Genomic DNA, 18,124 nt, shown 5'->3' on the forward strand with positions numbered 1-18,124 from the left:
AAACAGGTTACTTTTGCTCACCTGAGGAAAGGCATCAGTATGTTTTGCTACATAACAGCTGTTGGCTAGTTACTCCTACCTACTCATTGGCTACCTGAGCAAGGACTAAATGGGCCTATCCCTTCTCCCATTCCTACCTGGTGTGAGGTCCATCCCAGACTTCTCATTGCAGCCCTGTAGGGAGTCCAAGGTGCGTGTGACCTGACTGGCAAAGTCCTCCCCTCCATTCATGCACTCCCTCTGCAAGTGGTGACGCAGATCTGTGATGTCATACTCATAGCCATCCAGGATGGGTGTCTCCCGGATGCTCAGGGTGCCACTGGAGTTGTGGCCCTGCACACGGGCATTACGCAAGCTTTCTCGCCCATGGCCACCAATCAGCACAGACGGAATGTAGTGAATCTCATTGGCTGCCTCTGCACTGGCACTCTTCTGGGGCTGGGGGACCCGGCGACGTTTGCACCAGCGCCTGCGAGTGTACAGGATCATCACCAGGCACAAGATAGATAGCAGCAGAGCAATCATGCCACCCTGGAAAGACAGGACATCAGGTATTTGCACAAAGAAAGGTAAGCACTCTACAGGGTCATTGCTCCATCTGCTAACTCCATTCATCACTCATTCATTAATTCAGGCAATCAAATGTACTAAGCACTTAGAGTAAGCATCACTCAGAAACCAAGGGGCACTCTGCTGACACTGGTGTTTAAAAAGGGAGAAAAATGAAACTGCGTGGTTAGTGCATCATTTCAAGGAATGTAGTTGCTTCTGGCTTAGCAAATATTTGAGATAGAGGCTGGGGAAGATTGAGATTTGGGGTTTTCAGTTGCAGAAGTGTGGAAACTGGCTTGTTTTTTACGGTAAATGTGCTACACATAAAGCTGATTTGGGGCTTTCTTTTTAGTGGCCAGCACGGGGTGGCATTGGCTTTTCTCTCATATCAAAACAATCAGTCTTACACGGACCCTCATACTGAATCCATGAATCAATGAGTCCTATCAACTCTAAAATGCAGATTTCTTGTCTGTACATTGGAGAAGTTGCCACTAAACTGTTTGTGGTGGTTGCTAAGAATTAGGCTAAGTGACGATGTAAAGTGTGCAGCACAATACATCACACACCATCAAGACTTTGCTCCGAGTGACCTTAACTGTCTCCACCGGAATAACTAGCCCCACAGGAAAAACCATCAACAAGTATACATCCATCAGAGTTGAGCACCAGCTGCGGGAAGAAATCTGCTGTTTTGCATGTGACTCCAATGGCAGGAACACAGTTTCATTTTGCTTCCATGGAGGAAAGAGCTGACACCATATCCTAGAGTCAGGTGAGTGGAGGAGCTTCCTGATGAACTTTCAAAAATCCCAAGGCCACCACTTCAGAGGCCAGTCCTTACAAGTCAGGACAGCACTAGCTGTCTACTAGAGATGAAGATACAGTGCTCAGTGAGGCCGAACAAGCTCGTCATAGTGACAAGCCCAAGCTGGGGTTTGGAGAGGTAAAGGGAGCTTCCAAGGCTCTTTCCTCACAGCACTACAGGTATAAACCTTCTGGTACCCAGTCAAGCTCACCCCTTTATTTAGGTTGATATTCCTTCAAATCTACTTCATTAGGTCAAGGTATGCCAAAGGCTTCTTCTCCTGATCTTGGCTCCAGTCACTGCCAACCTACTGTAGAAGATAGATCTAAAAAGTTCTTATCATTTCCCACAGGGCCTACCCATGTGAAGATGGCTCAAGAATATAATATTTCCCCAAGCAAATTAAAAGTTAATTTCACAATGATTATATTCTGGATATATGAATACAGTCTCCCAGTAATTCTAGCTATCTTCCATTTCCCATCATCTGCTGGCATATATGCATACAAGAACACATACATACACACTACCATGTTCAAAGAGAACAGATGAGGAGGAAGAGAAACGCACAGTAGAGTCAGCTGCTAAGTTACAGACCAAGCCATGGGACTTGCTAGGGACATAACTTTCTACTTTTCAATTTTTTCTTATTTCATCTTGAGGATGTATTCTGTGCAAAATCTCATGCAAATACAGAGATAGTAAACACACTCTGGTTGCACAAGGTAGAAGTACAGAAGCAAATATTCCAGGTCCTCCTAACTGCTACCTCCTCTGTAGTCCATATTAAGTACTCTCAGACAAGCGGAGCAGAACCCCGCCTAGAAGACACACATTCAATTGTATAGAACCAAGCCCCAAAATAATCCACTGACAGTAAGCATCTGTGTATGACCCAGTAGTTTTCACTGGAACCATCAATCATCTTCATGGCACAATCAGATGGGCTATCCTTTTCTCTCACCCCAAACTAAAGCTGCAACAATAGGTAATTAAGCCACACAGAAGGAATAACTTCCCGACTGAGAGAAGTTGTCAGACATTGAATTAGGCCACTGAAAGCCAGAGGTAATTTTATTCCCTAAAGAGCTGTAAGAGCGACATAAACATCAATCCCCGAGGAATGGTTTAAACACCATCTTTCTCACTCACACGGGGCTCCTTAGGAGCCCCTCCACCCTTCCTTACTAATTATGCATACAGATGGTCACAACAGGGTTACAGTAAAATCCTGCCTATAGATTCATTGCCCATATCACACAATAATAAAACAATAGCAGCTGTTCATTAATGGGTGTTTGCTCTGTATCAGACAGTTGTTCAAAATACTCTACAGTTTTAACTCTAAGAGGCAGACTTAGCCACTGTTGTTTGAAAAACATGAGGCATGGAGGTCAAATAGTTTGTTCAAGGTCACACAGCATATGATTAGAAAGACTGGGATGGAGCCCCAATGACTAATCCAGAGCCTATGTTCTTTATATGGGAGCACAGGACATATGCACAGTGAGCATGCATGTGCAGAGGTCAGAAGTCAATGTTGGCTGTCTTCCTTTATTGGTAGTCACTTTATTTTTGATATAGGGTCTGTCACTGGACCTGAAGCTCCCATTTCTGCTGGACAGTCTGGCCAGCTAACTCCCAGTATCCCCCTGTCTCTGCCCTGCCCTGTGCTGGGTTGGGTGACAGAATCTCACCATAGAGAACCATGGTGCCTGAACATTATGTGGGTTCTGGAGATGAACTCGGATCAGCAGGCACTTCACTGAGCTGTCTCCATCGAGCCCATCTTCCCAGACTGCAGCTGCAAAACTCATAGACCACTACTAGGCTTCAGTCCCCATGATGAGCTTTGTCCATAGATGCTTAAGCTCTTCTGACTCCTCACAAATTGAAAGGACAGATGGGAACATATGGATGCCTGTACCTAGATCCAGTCTCACTTCCCAAATTGAAAGAGAAAAACTAGGCAAATGTCTACATCTAGCTGACCAGAGGTTGGAGGAGCATTGTCACAAAGGACTGTTTCCCAAGCAACCACTAAGAACTCAGATCTATGATTAGTTGGTAGAAACACAAATAAACAACAAACCCACAGCTCTCTCACATTTTCTTTTCTCCATGTGTAAATAAGATTATTCATAGCATGTACCACTACATGCCAGCAAAATGCTGTTACATACTCAAATTCAACTGAATTTTAACAACAACAAAAAAATACAAGTTGTCTTTTAGATTAGAGGCCCACTGAAAATCTCTAGGTGTGACTCCTTCATCTGGTGAACAAGTCAATGTCCAGAGAAGTCAAAACATTGGTGATGCTGGATCTTCTCACACCCCTTCTTATGAGGCCATTTATTAGGTTCGTGCACCATTAACATCATATACTAACTAGAATCTAGACATTCAACCAAATATGTCATATATTTGTTTCTCTAAAACATATATCATATAGAATGCTAGTAAACAAGGTTTTATTTTGTTTCAGCTAGTCTATTTAGTGTCTCTAATCCTGTTTCAGTAGAATGTTTCCTCTCTCTAGTAACCAGTTAGCAGTGATGAGCTCCAGCCTTAAGGGACAATTTGTGCCAGGCATAGGGAAGAGAATGCCCAGCCTTCAAGTTCTTCTATGCTTTCTTTGGTCCCATAACCAAAATTGGTAACAAGAATCACAACAGTTTGCTGGGACTTACTAATTCATTGTGGAGTATTGTGTAAACAATAATAAGCAAGATATAATGCTATGCAAATTTATATAATATAACCTAACAATGAGATTTTGTGATAATAATAAGAAGCTCGCTATGTATAAATTCTCCTGAAGTACTTACAAGTTCTATTCAATGATCAATTACCAAGTAGAAGTGTAAAGCCCCTTAATAATAAAAATGAGCCATTGTTACATTAGAGTAAGGTGTATGTCTTGAAAGATAAATAGACTGGCCTACAGTGAGAACTTGGAAGCCCATTAGCACATTCAGTTACAATTACATTTTCATACAAGCTCAGTTCATCAGAATATCTATTTTTTTAGGTCTCCTACCTTCATAGGAAAGTTTACACCTGAGGGTCACAGATGTTTTAGGATATTCTTTCAAAGGCTCTAAAAGAGGTGGCATATGAAAATGCTCCAAATCTTAGGTCAAGGGTATCTGGGAACTTCCTGCTAACCAAATGAGGAAGAAAGGCAAATGAAAGTTTATAGTGAGGAACAACACCCCTCTTGCATCTGAGTCCAGATAGACTTCTACCTGTAGTCTAGGCAAGAATACACTATCAAACCTGGTTTCAGGGAAAGTACAGGAGTTAGTGGCAACTCTTAGGTAGCTCTGTTTCTCTGGACTCCACTCAGTTCAGAATGTGGTTGCATTAACTTCAGATTACATGGCTTTGAAACCCACAAAACCTTAAGGTGCATCTACATTCAGTTGCAGACTTTGACCATTAAAATAAGTAACAACTGACTTCATGGTATGGCATTATTTTGCTCTTTATTGTTTTTGCATACGTTTTCTGACTATTTTATTGATTTTTCTCAGAACAGTTAACATTTTGTAAATACAATTGTACTGGCACTATATGAGGACTCCACATCTATTCACAAAATGTGGTATTTTAAAACACATTTTTTAAAGAAATCAATAAATCATTTCTACTGGCTTTAATAGAGATCAAACAAATGAAAACAAGCTTTATTTTATTATGAAATTGACATTTATGGTACTTACCTGAGAGATAAACCTGAAGCTTGTCAGACAATTTGTATATTTTATAAATTTTATGTAACAGTGTTTTCTATAACATTGATGGGACTTACCCAGGGTCAGAAAAATTTTAGTCAGCAGTACTTTGTAAGTTAGTCTTAACCCTATGCTTTAGCTGCAAGACCCCTGTGTATTCACCCTAGGTCTTGGGTTATGCCTCCCACAATAGCTGACTATTCAAAGTCAGTTCAGTGTTTTGGATTCCACAGACTCCTCTCAAGCCTCAATATTCTTCCCATAGACCTTTTCACACTAACTACAAGTACTTTTGCCTTTGACTGGCTTTTCCATCTCTTCTAAAATAGTATAGGCTTAATGAAAGTAGTGGTTGTGTCTGACATATTTCTTATAGCTCCGAAGTTGATTTTAGTACCTAGCATAAAGCAGAAAGTCAATAAATACTTGTAGAATGAAGGAACCAATGGAGAAAAGGAGAGAGAAGTGGGGGAGAGGGAGATGGAGAACAATAGAGGAGGAAGACAGGGCTCATCAACTTTGAGTACATTGCAATATAGACATCTATGTGCCTACAAGCTAAATTCATTCAAGCGGAAGACTTATGTGTGTCATTTATTTGTTATTAAGCTATTCAATGAATGTTTGCCAGACCTGCTTTGGGGATGTGTGTTTATAGTGGTTTCTGTTATTACTGTTAAAGAAATAATACAGGTAGGGCTCCTAATCTAATGGAGTTTGTATTTTAGTTAGGAAACAAAATCAAGCTAACAAAAGTAAAGGCAAGCATAAAAGAAAGTCAGGCTGATTGCTGGTACTATATACAGTTGGTGCTTTTTAGAATAAAAGGAACAGTAATAGGTAAAGCTACGTTGTAGAGTAAGAGGGGCTCTGAGTAACCTGGGGGCCTGGCGAAGCCTTTCCCTGATCAGTGTCACAGGATCAATAAATCATAGAACAAAGGTGTCTGGATCTATTAAATGTCACAGAAGTTTTAGGGCATCACCTGGTCTGTGTGAACCATTGGCAGAAAAGTGGAAAAGCTGAGATTTTGTTTCTAGTGACCATCTGTCAAGAGACTGTGGCCAATCAATCAGCTAGCATTTCAAAGCTCAGTGGAGGAGTAACAGTAAAGTGAATCTGAGACATCATTAATTTTCCCTCAAGGCAAGTGGACACACAGAATTCAAATCGCATCCCTAAAGGAATTAGATAGTGGCGAAAAAAATTAAGAATTAAATAGGCACATTTAGTCTCCTGATTTTCCTTAACAATGCCTGAAGATCAAGACCAAGGCTTTTATATGACAACAATAACTCATATCTGCCTTTTCTAAGAACCAGACAAAGAAGAGAAAACTTGGCAAACCCATGGGGCATCTAATCACATTCCAACCCAGAACCAGAATTCCTGGGATAAAGAATGAATGGCACAGATGATAGACAGGCAGACAGACAGGTGATGACTAGATGTAATAGTTAGATGAGAGACAAATAAATTATAGATGACAAATTATAGATGAAAAATAGATGGTTGATAGATTTATAAAATAAATAAGATGATAGATAGATAGATAGATAGATAGATAGATAGATAGATAGATAGATAGATAGACAGACAGACAGGAAGGCAGGCAGGCAGACAGACAGAGAGATGAATTCAAGGCCTTTCTGGTTTTTTTTGTTTTGTTTTGTTTTTTGATTTGTAAGTCAATTAGAAAACTGGCCTAAATTACTAACATAAAGATCTATGTGATGATGAAACTAATTTGTTAATTTGACTGTATTTAGAATCACCATGGAAACACACCTCTGAGTATGTCTATGAGGGTGTTCCCAGAAAGGTTTAACCGGGGAAGGAAAACAAAATCTGAATGTGAATGGCACCACCTCATGGTCTGGGGATGCAAGATAAGTACTAACTAAAATTGATATCCCACCATCACCTACACATACACCCATTCCCTGCTTTCTGTTTACAGATACAGTGTGACCACTTGCTTCAAGCTTCTGTTGCTATGGCTTCTCTACCACTGAAGGCTGCACCCCTTTAAATCTAACCAAATCAAGCCTTCTTCCCTTTAGTTAGTTATTTCTTATAAGGTATTTTATCACAGCCATTAGAAACTAAACCAATATACTTCCCAATAAATTAACAATTCTGCCCAACTGTGCAACATTCTGCAAGATGCATGGCCTCATTGAACCTACAGCATAGGGTAACTGAAAGCAACATGACAGTTCTTGTTATCACTTGTTGATGATTGCAAACATGACCCAAGCCAAACTGGAAATAAAGCTAAGCTGGGAGGGTCAGGGTAGGAAGGCCATGGTCATGTCTTCCTGATCATTAAGCCAAAACCACAGACCAAGGACATAATGGATTTTGTTCAGAAGCAACCATCAACTTCATTTAATGCTGACAAACAGCTATCCCCCTTCTCAAAGGTAAGTCAGATCCTTTAAGCCAAACAATGCCATTAAGACTGGGGTAACACATTCTTGACCTTGAGAATCCCTTTACTGCCAGAGGAAGCCACCCAAACTAGAAAGAAAACCCCTTGGTTATCTTCTCTGACAGATTTTCTCTCCTGTGGTGTTTGGTGAATAGAAATCCATTATCCCTTGCCTATTTCCTTCCCAAGTAGAAGACAAGTGAAATGCTTGAAACATATTAAGTAGTGAGTTCAATTTATAAGTTATTAGGAGCATCACCTTCTCTTGGGGCCTTTCTGGAGCTTTTAATCATCTGGAAATGCTTTCTAGTTGCCATGGGTCACCATATTAATTAAGAGGCCTCAATATGTGCTCTGAGTTTTCTGACATGAATTGTGCAACTCACTGGCCAGAGGAAGCCTCACCCCACCTGGCTGGTCTGCCGATGAAGTATGTGTCTGCTGTTATGGGCTGCCTTGAGATCTCCAGATTCCCTTTCTTACACTTCCAGCCCCAAGTAGCCAGTGCTTAGAGAAGAAATGGAATGTTCCAGATATCCTGCCTTATTAAAATGCTATTTGCCTTGCCAAGATAGAGAACAGCAACCTCACATAAACAAAACACCAATTCTGACATAAAGAGCCTTCTAGGTAGTCAGGGTGATGCATAAGGGCCCTCCAATCCAATAGAATTATGAGCAAGTTTTTCTCTAAGGCAACTCAGAATTATAGCTTCATACTTATTTCCTTCATTTTGCTTTTCCTAGGTCTAAAAGTTTCAAGACAGTTAGTTTTGATCACTGTCTTTCCTCTTAAATCTGGAATGTTTGTCTTTAACTCCTCTATAAGAGAGACTCAGGAGTTTCATCTAATGAGATCCTGGAGTCAACAGGGACAGTGGCTGCAGGCTAGTGTCCTGGAGTCAGCCTAGGCTATTTAGGGGTATCCTCCTTTGAATTCTTTTTTAGAGATGCTTTTTTGGTTCTTGGGAGTTTTCTTGACTCGGACCCCCGACTTTGCTCTTGCACTGCAACACGGGGTGATGCATTTCTTGTTAAACTGCTCTCTGATCCTTAAGAGATTCAGTTATCTGTCTTGGCCATAATGAGAATGCTAAGGAAAGTGGTGCTGAGTGGAATAGGATGACAGAGCAGTAGTTTAACATGACTGTGTTTTTAGGTTCAAGGCCACCTCAGTGGATTCCCTCATTCCAATGACAGGCCTAGATCTCTGTGTGGGCAATGAAGAAATCAGTCAGAGCTTATGTCCTTACATCCCTCTGGATTTAAACACAACAGTTTTATGAGAGATGATGCAATTGAGGTAGCCGTTGTGGATGCGACCCCTAATTAGTGTCAGGTATTAAAAGGACAGATTTGCATAGAATGCATTTGTGTGACTGTGTGTGTGAACACCCGTGCATAAATGTGTGTATTATGCATGACAGCCAATCTGGGAGATTAAGGGATCCACATAGAAGCAAAACCACTCCAGGTCGCTATCTCAGCAACCCATGGGCAGAACAGCGTGAGACAGGCTTTCTCCCTGGGCTATGAGCACCAGCTCTTCAAAACTTCACTAGTCAAGCATGAAGCCAATAAACAAACATCTCCAGCTGCCTAATGCCCAATTCCTATTCTTGGCTACTCTTTTCCTCTTTCCTTCTTGTTTTTGTGCAGTAGGTGATCTTGATTAAATAAAATCATGATAATAATCTGCTCCATTAGGACCCAACATTAAAGGAATTATTGAACAAGTAACAGAAGAGGAAGGAGATTTTTTTTTTGCTAATGACCAGTAGAATTCTTCTCTCTTTCATTTTAATTAGATGATATTATTTGATATTTTTCTTCTATCTCTTCAAAAGTGAGGGAGATAAGTCCAAGGGGAGGAAAGGAAGTCTTAGAGAGTTGATGGCTCTGTGGGGGGAAAAGCTGGGACTGAGGAAAAAAATAATCAGTAGCTTGAAAACCCAGTCATTGAAACAGACCATATGTAAAACTTACCTGGGGAATCTCACTGACTCCAGAAGAAAACAGCCTGTGGAACCATCAGCTGAGAATAAAAGCTAAGGTTTTTGTGAAATTGGTCTCTAATATTTAGTGTCACTATATAAACCAGTTATAGCTTCAAAGATTTGCTTTGTTCCAAGATGAAAACTCAAATGGGCGCTTCAATGCTATGCTTCTCAGAGTGGCTAGACTAGGTGGCAGGCCTTTCTGATGGGGTAGAGCCTTGGTCATTTTCATGACCCACATGTAGGGTACAACATGATTCTCATAGATGCTATGTGGTCTACTGTGCCAGGGCATAGCTAGGTGTTCAGGTCTCCTTGCTCCTATTCTTCCCTCATTAAAGATTCTTCAGTGACATAGAAGAGTGATGATTCAACATAACTGATGGTTTATTTCATTACAATCTCAAGGGCAAACCCTTTCTTATATGCCTCATTTTTTCATCACAACTCTATTGAGTGTACTTCATTCTTCTTTGAGCCTTTGTCTTGTTTTGTGGTTAATGGAAAGTATAGTACTTGTGAAATTCTTACCATGTGCCAGACATAATGCCTAATATTGACTATGACCAATAAGTATAAGTAGAAATTATTGCTTTTATTTTCAAATTCAGAAGATTAAAAGACTTAAGTGATTTCTACAAGTAAATTTAGAGATAAAAAGTCAAACCAATACCTAATCACTGACCTTAGCAATATAGCAACAAGACCTTGTAGAAGAGGAAAGGCCTGTCACAATAGTCAGGGACCTAGTCATCCAACTCTTCCGTTATCCTTTCTTGCCTTGACACATAATCTTTGGTGTTATGCAAGCAAGGATCTCCATGTGTCAATACCTTGTATTATCAATATTGTCTGCACAAAATATCACCATATCCTTTGGTGAAGCTTAATCATTGGGTTGAATAAAAATATAACTTAGAGTAATAATTAAATTGTACCAAAGGTGGTCACTTTAAGAAGGAGACTGATAACAAGAGTTCTGGGATAGATGTTTTCAAAGCGTGATCTGATCCATGGGCTGGGGAGATAGCTCAGTCAGAAAAGTGCTTGCTTCCCAAACAATAGGACTTAAATTCAGATGTCCAGAACCCACTCCAAAAAGTTGATAGAGTAGGTAATGCTTACAATCCTATCTATGGCAAGATTTCTAGAAGAGATAGCTGGATCCCTAGAAACTCACGTCTGACAAGTAAATCTCAAGAAACCTATATCCCAGCTATCCTGGTGCCATGGAGAAGTTCCAAGCCAATGGGACATGCTGTTTCAAACAGTAGATAGAAGCACTTAAGGATCAACACCTAAAGTTGTCTTCTTTCAGTATTCATGCTATGCACATCCAAGCTCACATCCATACATAACACACACACACACACAGAGAGAGAGAGAGAGAGAGAGACAGAGAGAGAGAGACAGAGAGACACAGAGAGACACAGAGAGAGAAACTCTCCTTAAAATCTAAGGATAGAAAGTCTCAGATACTTCCTTGAGAGCATAATATACATGCACACAGACTTGAGTCTCTTTTGTTGTCTGTAAATTCTTATTTTGCATTTAGAGACCTAGGTGAAACAGTACACAGAGACACAGCATTACCACACAAGAGAGATGGATGGAAAATAGGAAAGACATTATCAGATACCACCCTTGCCCACAAACCCTGAATTTCTGACCAAGAGACTTAGACCCAGAGGATAAAAGCAAAACCCTCGATGTTATTTGGTGAACACTTCCAGATCACAGTCCGTCATGGAGAAAAATCATGTCAAGAGCACAGGCAGGAACTAAAGCAGCAAGCATAGAGAAACACTGCTTACTGGCTTGTTCTTGGTTTGAGCCTAGTTAGTTTTGAGTATACATACAGCCCAGGACCACCTGCTTGAGAAATAGTCTCTTCCACAGTTGGCTGGACCTTCCTTTTTTAATCAACAATCACAATGACTTTTAACAGACTCTGTTCAGACCAATCTGAACTGGGCAATCCCTCAATGGAAATTCCTTCTTCCTGGGTAACTATGGGTTGTGTCAACTTGACAATAAAAACTAACCAACACAGATCCAAAGGATAACAATGCTCACTCCCAATACAAACTATTAGCTGCTGGTCATGAGGTGCCTTCAACTGGGAAGTTGTTTGACCCAGAACACTCGAAATTTTAATAACAAGCCCCCAGTTCTAATTCACACCCTACAGAGAACAAGGAATACTTTCTGTCATATCCCTTTTAATGATCCAGCTGTGGCTTAGTCCTGCCTGGCCTCCAGAAAGATGCACAATCGGTAGGAGAGAGGGAATTTGGGACTTAGGGGTGATTCTGATACCCAAGCACCATCAGAGAATTCTGTGCCAAGATCTCTTCCAAGCCTTCGCTCCTTGCCAAAGGCCCCAAGCACGAGAGGGGGAGGCAAGAGGTAAGGTTCACAGGAAAATCTGCCTCTCCAGGGCCACACACTAACTGGCATGGTTCTCACTTCTCTCTTTAAAGAATGTGTTGTGTTCAGTTTTCCTCTGGCGCTAATCAAGCACAAACTCTGGACAAGAGGCCTGCTTTGTAAAGGCGATCTGAGTGAGAGCCTGACATCCTCATTAGGGCAGACTTCGTTACACCAGCAGCTCCAGCATCAGCAGCATATTTTCCTTAGCTAATTACATTTTTTTTCTGGTAAAGTCATTAACCAAGTCTTCAAATCCTTCTCATCATGAATGTGAAAAAAATAAAAACTAAAACTAAATCCCCACTGCCCTGCCCTGCCTCCTCCTTCCCTGGGGTCCCACCCACCCTGGCCAAATGCAGACAATTTTTGGTTTTCAGGCTTGCTTTCTTACACTTGGATTTTTAGGATGGGGCGGGATGGTGATGGAGTGAGGCAGAGAGCTTGTCACAAAAGCTTCTTTTCTTCCCCGGCTGACTGAGGCTAACTTTGTTCCCAGCCAGATGTCTGCTACATACATCAGGACCTTGGGCACAAGCCTGATGCTTATCAACTAAAGATGGGCTAGGGCAAAGGGAAGCTTAAGGCTGAGCCATGGCTCTTCCCCCCTCTCCCTCGTGGGAGGCAACAAAAGGCTCAACTGTGCTATTGTTTGTCAGATTTTAATTTACTGATCAGTGACTCAATCATGCAGAGCGAATCTGTGGGTCAGCTTGATCCAGCCAGAGATGATCACATGATAGAACGAACAGCAGAGACTGTTGCTTCCAAGGCAACTGATGAGACTAACCTCATCTGCCAGGCCAATGTCTAATTCTGTGTCTGGGGCATGCGACCCTGGGCTCACCATTCCCAGCCAATGTGCAAGATCATTATGAATTAATTTTAATTTAGATCACAGTGTTCATGAAGTTTCAGTTTTCTACTAAAAAAAAACAGTTGTGGCTTATTCCTTTTTATTTTTATCCCTAACATGTTATGTTCGTGTGTGTGTGTGTGTGTGTGTGTGTGTGTGTGTGTGAGAGAGAGAGAGAGAGAGAGAGAGAGAGAGAGAGAGAGAGACTGAGATGATACAAAGAGAGACAGAGTGAGAAAGAGAGAGACAGACAGAGAAAGGCAAAGAGAGAGGGGAGAGTGGATAATGGGGCCTGGGGTTATTATCTATGCCCCTCTCTGATCCTTTGCTTTCTTTGACCTGACATTTCCTAATGTGATCATGTACCCCAAACCCTTGTCTCCTTTTTCCTGTGCCCTCCCACTATTTTAAAGCCAAGCACAAGTCCTTCTCCTCCCAGAAACGTTATTTTCCAAATCCTGAAGTATTTGTTGGTATTAAAGAATGAATCCTGTATCCATAATTTTGGGTTCTTCACATCATAGTGCTGATCAACTGGCATGAAGGAAACACATTTCTAGAATGTTTTGAAATGGTTTCCTAACCCTCGTTTTAGAATAACACCCAGCACAGAGCAGCACCCCACCCCCAGTGAGTGCAACTGTTAGGTTAACTGATCTCCACTGGCTCAGCAAGGCTGGGAAAACACAAGTAGCATTACTCTCATACCATGTGTCATCTCATGTGGGCACCTGTTATTGTGTCTAGTAACTGGCTGACTCTTGGGCTGGCTCATTGGGTCATCAACTTGGCTACACTTCCTCTTGGGAAGTGGCCATCATGAGCAGGCTGAGAGTTTTCTCACCTACAAGATGTCCAAATAGCAGGTGCATGGATTTGCAGTTCAGTTGAGGCAGGGGACTGTGTTTTCAGAAAACTTGATACCTTATCTTTCCCTAGCCTCACTCTGGCACATGCATTTTGGTGCTTTTAGCAAGCATTTGTGAGATGGCTGAGGGCTCAGCTAAGTGGACACAATTTTTTTCCTGGTAAAATTAATTGAGCTGTATTCAGATCTTACTGTTCCTGCCCCAGTCCATGGGGCTCTGTTTGAATAGTCTCATCACCAGAGAGGTCAAAGAAATTTGTCATCAAAATTTTTTAACATCTATTTAGCACCTAATTATCCATGGCAGCCTGTGTCCCATGTTTTGTAAAAGGGAGAGCGTTATAACAAAAAAAGAGGACCTTTTTCTTAGAAACTAAAGCTCTAATTCTCATTTTTTAAATCTGTACATCACGTGTATTTATTTCTGTAAAATTACTTACAGTGGTGTTTCTGTTTCTACAGTGACTGGAGAGAGGACAGAAACACTCTTGCTAGCTACTTTCTGGCGTTGGAGGGAGTAAATATGGCTTGCAGAAGACCAAATGCTGTCAGGACAAGCAGTTTTCTCTGTCACCATACTGTGACAGATGAGGGTCACAAACTAGGTAGACCTCACAACCACACCAAAGGTTCTATGCACTCCGTACCAGCTATAACACTATATTTTCCCTCTTTTTCGGTCAAGAAGAACAGCACAATGTGAGTTGAGTAGGAACTACCTTATTATATGTCATTTATAAGCCCAAATCTGCTCTAATGGGAAAAGGAAGCCAGCCACAAATTCAGCACTTTACTTTTTGTTAGAATCAAATGTACTTCCCAGATCACAACATTTATTGGGGACATAGCAGGTATCATGACACCATGGCTGCAAACTGCAAAAGTGTGAAAACAGCCACTGAGGACAAGAAAACAAGAAACAGCTATTTTACCCCAGAGGCTGGGCAAGGAACTCTCCAGACTTACAGAGTCTGGGGGAGCCTGTTTAATACATGACATCACCCAGGACTTATACTATGCCTCCTGAAACTCAGAACTGTAGTTCTCACTCTGAAAGTCCTTTAGTCACTTTTCTCTGAATCAACTAGAATGTGTTTATGTAGCTATTATATAAAGCAAATTATTCAAATACTCAATTATGATGATGACAATATGCTTATTTACATATGAGATACATTATATTTACAATATGGAGGCCTCCTGGCGACCTACTGCTGGTGTGAGGAACAATCTTAAAGTTCTGGTCCCAAGAATGTAGTGAGGAAAGGGAGCCATAAGCATCCAAAAGGAGGAGGCAGGAATCAAATTATCCCTCTGAAGATCTCTTAGCACAGAGGGAGTCACTGGCTGGTTACCAGCTCCCGTTCAGCAATCCAATATCTATGAATTTTAGTTTTTTGGTCAGACTAGCTCAGCCTTTCTCATATGACTGTGTGTTCTTTACCAAAGTCCTTTGTGGTCTCTTGCCAGAAGGCAGTGTGCTCAATTAAGACACAGAAATGCATAATGCCTTCCAGTGAGGAATGCTGTCTCATGGGAGACATCTTTTTGCACAGATAAGGGCAATAGGAAATGTATATCATGACTGAAAATAGGAAAGACAGTTTCCTAGAGTAAGTCAAGAGGTGGAAATGAATTTTAAAGAGTGAGAAGAGGTGACCCCACTCAGGGACAAAATCATTGTAAGCCAAAGAGTCATTTCTGGCTAAAATGGAAGTATTAAGCAGCCAGGGGGTCCAGGAAGCAGGGCTGAGTTGCTCAAGGTGGCTAGAACAGAGTAAAAAAGGGGGTGGGTAATGAAGAATGGTGGTCAGGCTGTGAAATGTTGGGCACCTTAGACTTCAGCTTCTGAGCTGAGAGAACTCTTTAAGCCACTTTTCCCTGAAGAGAATATAGTTTGAGCTGGGTCTTATGAACCAATGGTAATGAGAGGGGCATTTTAAAAACAAGTCAGAGGAAGGACACAAATGCCCTTGCATTGGTCTAAGGGGGAGATGAAGGGTCTATACCTGCAGTAAAGGGAATGGAGAGATTCTAGAAACATCTAATATAATATACTTTTGGTGGAAGATGGGCAGTACAGCAGACTCCATTAGTCATGATGGGACAACAGTGGGCACAGAAAGGGGAACCTTTGATGATAAAGCATAAATCAGAAGTAATAACTGAATAATGGAAATGCACTATTGATTTGTGCAGATAATTTTCAAGTGAAATAACTGTCTTTTTCATTTGTGCTGTTCTTTCTCTATAACTCTAGTCACCTGGAATGATACTAACTTGATAAATTAGTCCTTACAAAAAAATTTCTGAATGCAAAATTCAGACCTTAGGAGAGACATGCTTACAGTACTTCACTGAATAGCTTAAAGACCCACTTCTTATTCTCACTTTTGCCATTAGATGGCACGAGGTGAAAATAAACAGCAGCATCAATTTTGATCAAAGAGGTAAAAAATTTTGCTACATCTGGTGACTAGAGCAGGGACACAAGCAAGAAGAAGTCCTGTCCATGTCTTGTCACTCAGAGAGAAACTTGGACCTGCCTAGAATGCATGACTGACCTTCTTTGTTTGTCTTCTCCAAATTTGTTCTGACAACCAGAGGGCTTCCCTAGAAAGGGAGTCTAGAAGCTTCCCACTGGGTATGGACACTTATTCTACAAGTATGAGTCCACATTCTCAAATTACCCCATTTCTCTTCTGAAGATCACCACCTCCTCCAAAATATTCTTCTTTACCAGTTTCTTGAAATTGAGAGTGGGAGCTTTCCCTGTAGCCTGTTTCTTCATGGGGTCTTAGGGTTGCTCCATCCAGAGAACTTCCCTCCAAAAAGCTGGAAGTACTTTCTGGGAGACAGTTGAGAGTTTGAGAGGAACTGATACTTGCTAAGAGACTCTACAGTGCTAAGAGGAAAGACCAAAGTCATCGAGCTTTTCCCAAAGACAGTGGAAAGAGGTACCTCTCTCCCAGATGCAAGGTTTCCCATCCCACCTAACCCATAGCCACACAACCCTGCCATTTTCAGTTTCCCCCAGACTGCTGTTTCATGTTCATGAATGGAAAAAAAGGAGAGCTGAGTAGCTGCAGGGAATGAAAGTTTCTTCATAGGTTACTTTCAAGTTTATCAACCAGGGACTTCTGTGTCCCACATGTCCTTCACATTCATACTACCAGAATGTGATAGCCCAAGGCTACTTGCAAGGTCATCTAACCTGAGATTCCCAAGGTAGAGGACAAAGCCTGCCTGTGTGTTACTTAATAAATGACACACCAATTTCTGGTAAAAGTGTGAAACATTTTAATTTCATCATTAGTGTTATAAAAGATTATTTTTAACCTGCATTGAAATGATTAACTAGACCATCAAACCTGTGCTTTTATTGGTATTTTCACCTCAGATAAAGAATGGAATAAGCTTACGCTGGAAACATTAGTCAATTTAAATTAAAATACTTGGAAAATGCTAATGTAGAGTACATTAAAATATGGTTTTCAGAATGTTTATTTCAGTCAAAGTTTACATTTTCAGGTGAAAATTCAGAGGGCTCTGCCTGAAGTTTCAGGAGGGGGATGTTAGACCTTGACTTGGATTCCAGTGATCTTATCTTAACCTCAAGCTGCTGGCCACACCAACCTGTTTGTCCTCATCATTAAGGTCATTCAGGTCTAACACAGGCTACGCTAGAAGAGATGGGTCAGTACTCATGCTATAGAAACTACCAGCGTAGCTTCACTTGAGATGGGGTAATGTTGCCCTATCCCCATCTTAGGTGGACTTCAAGGAGAGGGAACAGGCTTTATACGGTTGTGGGCTTCAAATGTTGAATTTTGGCTCTGGGACACAAGAACACTGAGAAGGACTGGGACCAACATAGCCATTTGAAATCCACTTCTGGTGATGTGGATATGTATACTTTATGACATTTAGAAAAAGGAAAGTGAATAAAAGATGGCTGTTTTGACATCACTGTTGGGATGCAGACTCCTTCCAGTCTTGTTCTGTCTGACAGCTTACCCCACTCTGGAAGAATGTGTCAACTGCCAACAAATGCCAGATTCTGACAAGTGCACTCTTTAAAATCCCAAATATTAGTATGTCTGAATTTCTTTCATCAGCTTCCTTAGGTAAGACACAACAGGTATTGGGACTCTGAGACAAAGAGAACAAGCAGGTTCCAAATAGTATTCAATGAAGCACTTAGTTCTGTCAGCCACAGTACAATATCAACAAATTGACATCTGATTCATCCCAAGTTCAGCAACTTGACTCATCTCTGGCTATTCGAGGATTTCAGACACAGTAGTAGAGGTATCAGGATGGAAAGAATCAGAAATAGCATGGCAGCAGCTAAAAGTACCTGCCCTTACTAGATCCTCCATGACTTCAGGAGGGGCTACTGACATCATCCTCTCAGAAAAGCAAGATGTCTCGTGAATG

General features: G+C 41.2%; 1 protein-coding gene across 2 annotated transcripts in view; it reads right to left on the reverse strand.

Moving 5' to 3' along the window:
• Window positions 1-18,124, reverse strand: part of Astn1 (astrotactin 1) — a 311,034-nt gene that overhangs the window by 169,145 nt on the left and 123,765 nt on the right. For both annotated transcript variants that reach the window (XM_005071325.4, XM_005071326.4), the window contains exon 3: window positions 138-531. In XM_005071325.4, the coding sequence (XP_005071382.1) occupies window positions 138-531 (394 nt within the window). The remainder of the gene's footprint in view (window positions 1-137; window positions 532-18,124) is intronic.

The sequence above is a fragment of the Mesocricetus auratus genome, unplaced genomic scaffold (genome assembly GCF_017639785.1).
Source record: "Mesocricetus auratus isolate SY011 unplaced genomic scaffold, BCM_Maur_2.0 Super-Scaffold_100676, whole genome shotgun sequence".
In the NCBI taxonomy this organism is placed as follows: Eukaryota; Metazoa; Chordata; class Mammalia; order Rodentia; family Cricetidae; genus Mesocricetus; species Mesocricetus auratus.